This window comes from Micromesistius poutassou, assembly GCF_964030765.1.
Source record: "Micromesistius poutassou genome assembly, chromosome: 6".
NCBI classification, from domain to species: domain Eukaryota; kingdom Metazoa; phylum Chordata; class Actinopteri; order Gadiformes; family Gadidae; genus Micromesistius; species Micromesistius poutassou.
Window position 1 is genome coordinate 20,569,270 of NC_140276.1, and position 11,555 is coordinate 20,580,824.

General features: G+C 46.4%; 1 protein-coding gene across 1 annotated transcript in view; it reads left to right on the top strand.

Moving 5' to 3' along the window:
- LOC311345171 (slit homolog 3 protein-like) overlaps positions 1-11,555 on the top strand; it is a 151,101-nt gene that overhangs the window by 15,093 nt on the left and 124,453 nt on the right. Inside the window, 3 exon segments of the mRNA XM_084469549.1 lie at positions 3-74; positions 5,660-5,731; positions 8,519-8,590. Coding sequence (XP_084325675.1) covers positions 3-74; positions 5,660-5,731; positions 8,519-8,590 — 216 coding nt within the window.

An 11,555-nucleotide genomic window follows, 5' to 3' on the forward strand; every position in this document is an offset into this window, starting at 1 on the left:
AGGGATCTGAACAGGAACAACATCACACGGATCACTAAAGTAGACTTCTCCGCAATCAAGAATCTGAGGATTCTGTAAGTACATTTCTTTCTTTCTGTTTTTGTGTTATTGTGTTACAGTCACAACATGGTGTGAGTCAGTTGTCATGTTTTGATTGTTCTGTTACTCTCAAGAAATGCAATTGTTCATTGAAGGTACACAACTTTAAAGGACCAACTTAAAGGCTTTATTTTTGACATGTTACACAACTTAAAATCACCAATAGACACGAATCAAAACGAACCAGGGCCAAAACCATAATAATCTCTCCCTGTCCTTAATCTGCTGCAACAACACACATTTTTGTGAAGTGGGAAGTCCAACTTTTATGATCTCATATATTATTTATTATCGCATTTTCAGTTAAATAGCACATTAACACAGAGTTATACACAGTATATTCAGAGTTCAACTAGAACTCCATTTCTCCTTGTTGAACTAAGCACAGAAAACACATGTAAAAAGAACCTTATAGCCTACATATATCTTGGCCAACACAGTCATAATCTTTCTGTTACACACATTTACTACCCATGATTTATTTGTTGCGTCTCCTTCTTTCCTCATTCTTCACTGTGTTGTGACCCGTATTTGTTTTTCTTTACAAGGAATGCCATTAACAAACAAACGGCCATGTTGGAACAATTAAGCTAATGCTATATTTACCTAATAGGCTTGTGTATGGCTATAGGGGGAAATAGTCTCCATAAAATAAACTTTCCCACCCTAATGAGAGATTTCAGGGCTAGGAGACTGTGGGCATCCTATCCACAGAGTCCAGGGTCGTAATTACAGAATATTTACGAGGTTAAATAATAGAGTAATCGTGAGCTGACATGCTAGTAACGATCGGCGCGGCTCCCATTTGTTAAACAAGCAGCACAACCTCAAGATGTTACAACAACCTGGAGGATTTGGGTTTACACAGGAAGCAGGCGCAGGGGGTGAAAGCCCGACACTGGTGAGTTTTTACTACAGAAAAACAAGTCACCCAAGCCCATGGTGTAGTGTTGGCAGCGGTTATTGTTTCATCGCCCACGGGACAGAGATAGTGAAGGGCTAATGGTGAGCTCGGTCTTAGAACATTTTGCCAGACAGAATGACCCAGCACTTTGTTCTCGGGAACGTAGAATGTAGAAAATACACCAAAATTGGTTTTGGGTTAATAAATTAACTCTGTATGATCCAAAGGAGTTCACACAATCATTACACTGCTTTAAAATATTCTACACTGCCTTATTGTAACATTATACCTAGCTGTTTGATCTGTTTCCTGTTTAAAGTGCTCCTAAATTTCCCACAGTGAATTCATACATCTGTTCATTTTAATACAGTTCTACAGTGTGATTTAAGTCCAGGTGGATCACACATAAAGCAGCTGTAGCCGCGGGCTAATATGGGACAAGCTTAAAAAATCGTTTAGGTTAAGTAGGCTGTCGTTATCCAGCTAAAAGCTATACTTAGTAAAATATGACTCTTACTGTGTCATCCTTTTTGTCCTAATTGACTCCTTCTACCCAAGAGACTCATATCCCTGTGTGTGTGTGTGTGTGTGTGTATGTGTGTGTGTGTGTGTGTGTGTGTGTGTGTGTGTGTGTGAGTTAGTAAGAGGATGAAACAAGGTGAGGACAGTCTGTGGCAGACGGAAAAGGTCTAGTAAAAGTCTGGATGTATAAAACAGTGAAAGTGTGCATGTGTGTGTGTGTGTGTGTGTGTGTGTGTGTGTGTGCTTATGCATGTGTGTGTGTGTGTGTGTGTGTGTGTGTGTGTGTGTGTGTGTGCGTATACGGCAGTAATAACTATAATCCCTGCTAGCAGCCTGCTGTTTTGTTCCACACCAACATTCAGTTTGGACAAGCAGATAAAAATACTTTCATAGTACACAGTAGTGGAAATTGGCTGTGTGTGTGTGTGTGTGTGTGTGTGTGTGTGTGTGTGTGTGTGTGTGTGTGTGTGTGTGTGTGTGTGTGTGTGTGTGGGTGGCTGTGGGTTTTGAGGGGGTGGGTGTGTGTGTCTGAACGGTACAGGGGAAAGAGGCACACACAGTACGAGTGAGAGGGCAGGAAGAGGGGAAGGAAAGTAGCCTATATATATACAGTATGTATATACATATTCATAAATTCATGTAAATATATAAATACATATTTATATATATATATATTTATAAATATCTATAAAAGTAATTTTTGGTGAATTTGTGCGAGTGTCATGACGTGTGTGTGTGTGTGTGTGTGTGTGTGTGTGTGTGTGTATGGGCACATATTTGAGAGTGTTTGGTGTTGTCTGTAATAAACCATCCCTTTAGTATTATTACTTTCAAAAGAAGATACTTCTTGTGAACTCTCTACATAAACACTCACACACCACACACACACAAACACACACACACACACACACACTCGCTCTCTCTCTCTCTCTCTCTCACACACACTCACACACACACGCCAGTACTACTGTTATGTGCAGTAAAGTAGGTATGTATGGGACTATTAGCTTCACACATTAAATCACTCTGCATCTCATTCCCCTCTGTCTCTCTTCTTCTCTCATCTACATTTCTCTGTCTCAATCTCCTTTTTCTTCTTCTGCGTCAGCCAAACATAAACACTATTTTTCTCATTCTCTCTCTCTTTCCTGCTCACACACACACACACACACACACACACACACACACAGTGGTCTTGTTTTAGTTCCTCCATGGGAGAGTTGAACAATGTGCCTGGAGCATTCCTCCCGGCTCTGGCTAATAGCTGGGGAAATGTCATGTTTACACGGACCCCAACAATCTGTTACCCCTCCCCTTTGTTCACGTTCCCCATTCACTCCCTCATCCTCACCGCGCCCCCCCCCCCCCCCCCCCCCGTGAGGGGGGAGGCGTTGTCATGGCAACCACTTGATTTGGTTCTACAGGTGGCAGCAGGTGCCTGGTTGGGTGGAATTGGATTGATTGATTGGATTGATAGAGTTGATTTGATGTTCGGTTTGTTTTATGAGCGATGTTAAAGTATTTTTGTTTGTGTGTGTGTGTGTGTGTGTGTGTGCGTGTGTGTTTATCCGTTAGTGGTTGCAGGACTGTGTATGGGCTTGTGTGTGTGGTGTTCACATTCTCTGAGCGTGAGTGTGTCCTGAGTTCCCCCTGGTTGCCTAACGAAGCGGCTCTCTGTCCCGGTCGGTGTCCGTGTGTCTGGGCAGCCTGCGCTGATATGACAAGGCCTGGATTAATGACTGAGCGGCTGCACGGCGTCCAAACAAATCCCTTAAAAGATATTTACAACTGAGGTCACGCCAGAACAAAACAGCACCGCATAAGAGAGGCCAGACCTCTCCCACCGGCTCCATCTCTCTCTCAATATCTCTCTCAGTCTCTTTCTTCCTCTCTCTCAGTCTCTTTCTTCCTCCTCTCTCTCTCTCTCTCTCTCTCTGTCTCTCTCTCTCTCTCTCTCTCTCTCTCTCGCTCTCTATGTCTAGTTCAGTCTCTCTCCTTATCTCAAGAGAGTCTCTCTCTCCATCTCTCTCTGTCTATCTCCTTTTCTCCCCCTCTCTCCGTCTCTCTCCCAATCTCTCTTTGTCTATCTCCTTCTCTCCCCCTCTCTCTGTCTCTCTCCCAATCTTACTCTGTCTCTCTTTATCCCTCTCTCTCTCTCCTTCTCTCCCTGTCTCTCTGTCTCCCTCATCTTCGTCTCTCTCTCTCGTTGGATCCTGCCTTTCGTCTGCCGTGGTTTGCTGCTTCTCCTCTATCACTTGTTACCCAACGCTTTGTGACGCATCAAGATTTAGTCTCTCCCAGTCTCTCCCTTTCTCTCTTCCTTTCTCTCTCTAACCCTCTCTATCTCTCTCTCTCCCTCTCTCTCTCTAACCCTCTCTCTCCCTCTCTCTCTCTAACCCTCTCTATCTCTCTCTCTCCCTCTCTCTCTCTAACCCTCTCTATCTCTCTCTCTCCCTCTCTCTCTAACCCTCTCTATCTCTCTCTTTCCTTCCCTTCTCTCTCACCCTCTCTATCTCTCTCTCTGTTCTCCTCTCTCTCTCACCCTCTCTATCTCTCTCTCTCCCTCTCTCTCACCCTCTCTATCTCTCTCTCTGATATTGTTTGCTTTCTTTTGTCTAACTTCATTTCATTTCATCTCCCCCCCGTCTTCTTCCTTCTCTCTCCTCTCCCACACGACTCAATTGTTTCCTCCTATATTATCTGCCTGTCCAATCCATTTATTTTCCCAACAATCCTGTATGTATCGTTCTTTTGTTCGCTCCATAATCCAACCAGTATCTCCTCTTTTCTAATTTCTCATTCTCCACCACCACACGTTCTCTCTCTCTCTCTCTCTCTCTCTCTCTCTCTCTCTCTCTCTCTCTCTCTCTCTCTCTCTCCCCCCCCCCTGCTCCTAGATGTCCCTCTTAACATCATAAGACAGAAGATATAAACAAAATGTATCCGTTGAGACGCCTCCCCTCGCTCTCCCATCTGGAACGCCTTACATCGCCTAAAGCCCCGACACACCACAGCAGACCCACCGATAGGGAGGGAGGGAGGGAGGGAGGGAGGGAGAGAGGGATGGAGAGCGCTTGGGGGAGGTAGAGGGAGGGGGGAGACGGTGGAGGGATGGGGGGGGGGAGGAGAGACCAAGGGAGGGTGAGGGATGGAGGGAGTGAGAGTAGAGGAGAGGGAGAGAGGGAGAAGGCAAAAGAGGTTGTATGGAGGGAGGGAGGGAGGGAGGGATAGAAGGAGGGAGGGAGAGATGAGCCCCTGTTGAGTGACAGGTCAGAGGAGAAGTGTGTGTTATCTGAGACCGTTCAGGAGGGATGAGGTGGGATATTGGTTGTGCTGGCTGCCTGGAGGGTGACAGCTTTTATTTTGGAACGCTGTGTTTCTTAAAGTGATCGTTGGTCACAGCGGTTAGAGCTGCGTCCAAGTGCTTTCAGCGCGCTGATTGCTGTTTACCGAACAAATTTGAACATGTAACCGGTTTCAACATCGAACCCATTTATAATGTAAGCACCTCCCAGCAAGGTTTGATCTGTTTTTTATCATTGTGGTGAAGGACTGATATTACACTCTCACCAGTGGACAGAAAATAACAGTATTTATCGTGTAAACTGTTTATTAGCAGCAGTGGCCTAAGAGTCGGACATGGTGGCTTTTGGGAGAGCAGTTGTCGCTCTCCAGGGAGAGAGACTCTGCAGTGTGTACCTCTGTCCCAACAAGGACCCCTGCTGAAGTGCCCTTTGAGCAAGGCATTTGAACACACATTTATTTATTATGATATTTGAACTCTCTAGTCTTTTTCCATTATTATTTTTTGTTTGTTTTCCAAGTGATGTAGCTGTTGAAAGCAATAACTTGTTTAGTCAATGACTAAACTAATACGTCAATAGACGCATTAGCATAACTGCAACATACTGTATGGTGAGTACTTTTCTTGAGATGGTAACGTTTACTGATTTGTTTACTTTTTTCTTGACTCTTCAGTTGAGATTTCATGATAATGAACTTCTTCCTTGTTATTTCTCTCTCTCTCTCTCTCTCTCTCTCTCTCTCTCTCTCTCTCTCTCTCTCTCTCTCGCTCTCTCTCTCTCTCTCTCTTCCCTGTACCCCCCTGTATGTCTCTCTCTCTCTCTCTCTCAGCCACCTGGAGGACAACCAGATCAGCGTCATTGAACGAGGAGCCTTCCAGGACCTCAAACTGTTGGAGAGACTGTGAGTACATCCTATGACATCACTCATCGTCTGTGTGTGTGTGTGTGTGTGTGTGTGTGTTGTCAGCTAACACGTGGTCACTAGTAAACTCAGTAGAGTGACAGGACAGAAAAAACAAAACCTCCCTGATCCAACAACCCCCCCCACACACACACACACACACACACACACATACACACACACACACACACACACACACACACACACATACACACACACACACACACACACACAAACACACAGAGTAATACAAACCCACCCAGACACACACACACACACACACACACACACACACACAAACACACAGTAAAACAAACACACATAAGCACACACACACACACACACACACACTACACACACACACACACACAATCACACATCATCGTTGTGTGTGTCTACTGTGAAAAGAGGAAACGATGACGCTTCAGTCCTAAACGCATCATGATTGGCTTGGACAGATGAAGGGGCGTCTCTGATTGGCTGGGTAGAACGTGGGCCCTGTGAGACCCCCTGACTTACAGACATGTGACCGGGCACAAAGAAATAACACTTCAAATAAAAGACGTGCTCCTTTAGAGTTCATAATCCAGGGAGCGATGGGGCGGGGCGGTCTGTGATGAACGCAGTAGAGATAGATCTATCTCTATAGATCTATCTCTATATACCGATCTCTATAGATCTATAGAGATAGAGCCCTCGTCAGACAGGACACACATCACCTTAAGGCTAAACAGCCGTTAAAGTGCTGTGTCAGGGATGGGGGTCAGAGGTCAGGAGGGAGGGCTGGTGGGTGCTGGTGGGTACGGGGGCACCCTGCTGTCCCGCTGAAGGATGATGATGATGATGATGATGATGATGTGATGATGATGATGATGATGTTGTCATGGCAGTGAGGGATGGTAGCGTGGTGACTCTGAACCATGCGTCATTTAAAACCTTTATCTTAAACACATTTGTTTGTTCGTTATTTTTGTGTATTTATTGATATGATTTTATTTTTCATTGATATGTTAAAAAAATGCATTATTATGACAAAACATTCACATTTTCAAGGTATCTTGTCTCATGACTCACAGACTCGTCTGTTTTCAATCTTAGTTGATGCTATCCTAAGCTTTACCCTTGAGGACATTAGACATTAGAGGACATTAGATCTATTCATCTAATGTCCCTTGAGGACATTCGATTAGATCTATTAATCAAACTGCATTTTGTTGCAATGCATACATAGCACAAACATTGTACCCTACTACTACCATTACTACCATTACTACTATCACTACACTACTATACTACTATTAACCAATCAGTAGAATGCAAAACCAACAAGGGTGTGTTGGTACCACGTGGTTACGGACGTGGGGCTAAATCACCTGTTTTTAATGACAGTACTGATACGTGAACACTCAAGAATGAAAGCCCAGGCTGACAGAGACTCGCCCGGCGCTCTCTGATGTGTCTGCGGGGGTCAGGGGTGAGGGTGGAGGGGTCACCGTGCTGAGCTGGTGTGATTTGTGGAGGCTCAACGTGAAAGAATGCGGCTCTACGCCGACGGATCTCCCCGCGGCGAGGAAGCCCACGCTCAAACAAACCGACAACAAATTACACATTTTTTCCCACCTCTGACTCGGAGAGGAGCCTGGAAACATAACTACAGCCGGAAGACATCGTGTCCTTGTAAGGGGATTGGTCAGAACATCCCCCCACACCCCCCCACCCCCACCCCTCATGCTGCTTTTCACAAATCACCACTGATGTGTTGTGGAGAAACCCCGGCTCTTTAATGGTGATGAAGTGGTGAGGTTCTGTAGGGCTCACACACACTAACTCTGCTGGACCATGAATCAGTGTGAAGCCCAGCACACACTAAATGACAGACGTCATGACAGGCACAGACTAATGTTTGACAATTTACTCGTAGAAAATAGACTTGAGTATAATATGAAGCAAGAAACTAATTACAGCCCCGCTGCATTCACACTGCGGGTGCTTTGCTCCGTTTGCATAATCTATGATTCAATAGAAAATCTTCAAATATGAAGCGAGATTTACACTCTGTGTGAAGTCCAAACTCTGCATCAACATGGAGGCAGTTCATTTGAAAATGAATTCAACTTTAGGATCAACTTTTGTGATTGTCCTGCTGGGGATGGATGGAAAGATAAATTGGAGAGCACACACACACACACACACACACACACACACACACACACACACACACACACACACACACACACACTCCCACTCCCACTCACATATTGTATGATGACCTAAAGGCCGTGGTCACGGGATGGCAGATAGACTTTCCGATTAGTTTGACCTTTAAACTGTGAACCCTTGACCTTCAAAGGAATGCGATTGGCAGCTCACCGATGTTTCGACCACGTCCATTCTTCATTTAAATCCTCTCTTTGTGTTTCCCTCTCTCCTCTCCCACTCTCTCTCCATCTGCCCATCCCTTCTTTATACATCTCTTTTGTTCTCTTCTTGATTTCGTTCTTGTCTGTCTCCTTTCTTTCATTCCTCTCTCTCTCTCTCTCTCGCCCTCTCTCTGGATGTCTGTCTCTCTCTCTCTCTTTCTCTCTCTCTCTCTCTCTCTCGCCCTCTCTCTGGATGTCTGTCTCTCTCTCTCTCTTTCTCTCTCTCTCTCTCTCTCGCCCCCTCTCTGGATGTCTCTCTCTCTCTCTCTCTGGATGTCTCTCTCTCTCTCTCTCTGGATGTCTCTCTCTCTCTCTCTCTCTCTCTCTCTCTCTCTCTCTCTCTCTCTGGATGTCTCTCTCTCTCCAGGCGGGTGAACAGGAACAAGCTGACGGTCCTTCCAGAACTTCTCTTCCAGGCCAACCCCAAGCTGGGACGACTGTGAGTACCCCCCCCGGCCCCTCTCCCTCCTCCCTGTACCGCTCAACGTCCGATGGTCAGCGCAACCGCTGCTCATCCTCTCTCTCTCTCTCTCTCTCTCTCTCTCTCTCTCTCTCTCCCTCCATTTCTCTCTCTCTCTCTCTCTGTCTCTCTCTCTCTATCTCTCTTTCTCTTTGATGTGTTACGTGAGCCATTTAAAAACATGTTGGTGCTGTGTGCATGTGTGTGTGCGCGTGTGTGTGACACTTGGGGTTGCGGGTTCCATTCCCAGGCAAGGTGACACAGTGCCGCCCTGTTAGCTCACTCTGCTCCTGCTGGGGGGTAAAATATGTGCGTGCGTGCGTGCGTGTGTGTGTGTGTGTGCGTGTGCGCGTGCATGCATGCGTGCGTGTGTGCGTGTGCACGTGCCTTTGAGAGGTGAAGGTGTGCCGCCAGTAACTGTTTTCCTTGGAGTGGAGAGGAATTTTTATTCAGCCCTATAGAGTTACATATAGAGGTTTCCCAGAGTACTTAAGAGAACAAGGTCAGGTCGTATTAATGCACAAAACTACAGTCCTGCAGCGCTCTGTCTCGCTCTCTCCTTCTCTCTTTCAATCTCTCTCTCTCGCGCTCTCTCGTTTGCCTCTGTTTCTCCCTCTGTCTCTCTCCCTCTCTCTCTCTCTCTCTCCTGTCAGGCACCCTGCATGTCTCAGGTCCCCGGAGAGGGTCTGTCAGGTTAGCCTGCAGCTTCAAACACCTTCTAAACCTCACCGCTGTTTGGATTGGGTGGCCTTCAACGTTGAACTGAGTGTGTGTGCGTGTGTGTGTGTGTGTGTGTGTGTGTGTGTGTGTGTGTGTGTGTGTGTGTGTGTGTGTGTGTGTGTGTGTGTGTGTGTGTGTGTGTGTGTGTGTGTGAGTGAGTGCACCTGCACACATATGCACATCTGTATATGTGTTCAGATTTTCATGTTTTTGCTTTGGGTGCAATTGTGTGTCTGTATGCTATTGTCCATGCACATGTACGCTTATGTGTGTGTGCAATTGCTTGTGTGTGTGTTTGTGTGTGTGTGTGTGTGTGTGCAGTAGCAGCGGGATTTTAAACTTTTCAATTCCTTCCAGTTTTCCAGCAAAGAAAATGCCCACTTGCTTTATATTGTTTCCATGAGGTTTATTTTGGAAGTTTTCTATTCTGTTATAAAATAGCCAGCCATGATCTTATATATTTCATGTGTTTATTTTTTACTGAAGTATAAATTAATGGAAGTTTACAGGAGCATGCATTAACAATTACTGAAACAGTAAAATGTACGAAAGTAACGTCATTTAATATAAAATTCTGCCCCTTTGGGACCTTTATAGCCACAGGCGGACTTTAATTTTGGAATTCACCATGTCCGAAAAATAAGGATTTTTGGTTTCAAATTGGCCGAGCATTGAGTCATTTCCTGTCAAACATGTTTCTCTCATTAAAAGGAACACATACAAATACATGTGTTGTACTAAAAATATAACTTAAACTAGTCATCTTTTCTTTCAACTGATCCTGCAAGCAAGATTTTCCAAAGGTTTTGTGCTTGTTAAATCTCTAGTATTATAGTAGTATAGACTATTTTTAGAATTGTTGCTTTTACATTGTCGTTCATTAGCACTACAAATGAAGCACACTTATTATATACAGTACAGACGGAATACACGCACAGAAGACACACACAAGGCACCATGCAACCACACAACAACATTACAATCACACTTGATCAGTGAGTTCTTCTTTCTCTGTCATCACTACTTGGTGTTTTTCCTCTTCATGATATACCTTTCTCCTCTCTCTCTCTCTCTCTCTCTCTCTCTCTCTCTCTCTCTCTCTCTCTCTCTCTCTCTCTCTCTCCGTATTCATATATCTATGTATCTCTCTCCCCCACTCTGAGTGACAGGCTCATTTTCTCCCCGGCCTGGCTCTCTGTTCTTATAAAACCTCTAATTGCTCTCGATGGCTCCTATTTATCACCAAGCTAATGGGAGGGCCTTCAACGCGGGCTTCAACAGTGGAAACGCAGACATCGCTCCAAACGCAACAGTATAAATCTCATGTTCTTTATGCCCCTTGCCTGGCCATCGCTGCGTTCAAATTACACTGTCTGCCGTTCCCCCGCTTCCCCTTAATCTTACTGTCTCCCTCCCTCTCTCTCTCTCTCTCTCTCTGTTTCCCCTGCTTCTCGGGACCCCGTTTTTAGGGTCTTCTGTCTCCCAGAGACAAGGGGGACCCTGATGGTTTTCTGCTGGGTTTCTGGTTTGGCTTGGGGTGACATCTCCCCTGTCCGCATGAGTAAGATATTTAATGATGGTAGTGTGATAGGAATTACCTCCTAACCCTCCCAGTAAAACCATGCGGTCTGAGGTCTAAAGAGAGGAGAGGAAGGGAGGAGAGGAGGGGAGAGGAGAGGACGCGAGGGGACGAGAGATGGGAGGGAAGAGAGTAGTGGGAGTAAGAGGATATAACGGGGGAGATGAAGGGTACGGGAGGGGAGAGGGGAAAAAAAGGGGACAAACCAGCAGACCAGAGAGGAAAGAAGACCAGAGAGGATAAGACGGTCGAAAGGAGGATGAAATGAAAAGGAGAGGAGGATGAGAGAGGAACATCTCGCCGCGTACAGAGAGAGACCCAGCAGGCTCCGGTGCTCCGGTCCTCCGGTCCTCCGGTGCTCCGGTGCTCCGGTCCTCCGGTGCTCCGGTCCTCCGGTGCTCCGGTCCTCCGGTGCTCCGGTCCTCCGGTGCTCCGGTGCTCCGGTCCTCCGGTGCTCCGGTCCTCCGGTGCTCCGGTCCTCCGGTGCTCCGGTCCTCCGGTCCTCCGGTGCTCCGGTGCTCCGGTCCTCCGGTGCTCCGGTCCTCTGGTGCTCCGGTGCTCCGGTGCTCCGGTGCTCCGGTCCTCCGGTGCTCCGGTGCTCCGGTGCTCCGGTCCTCCGGTCCTCCGCTGCTCCGCTGCGTCGGG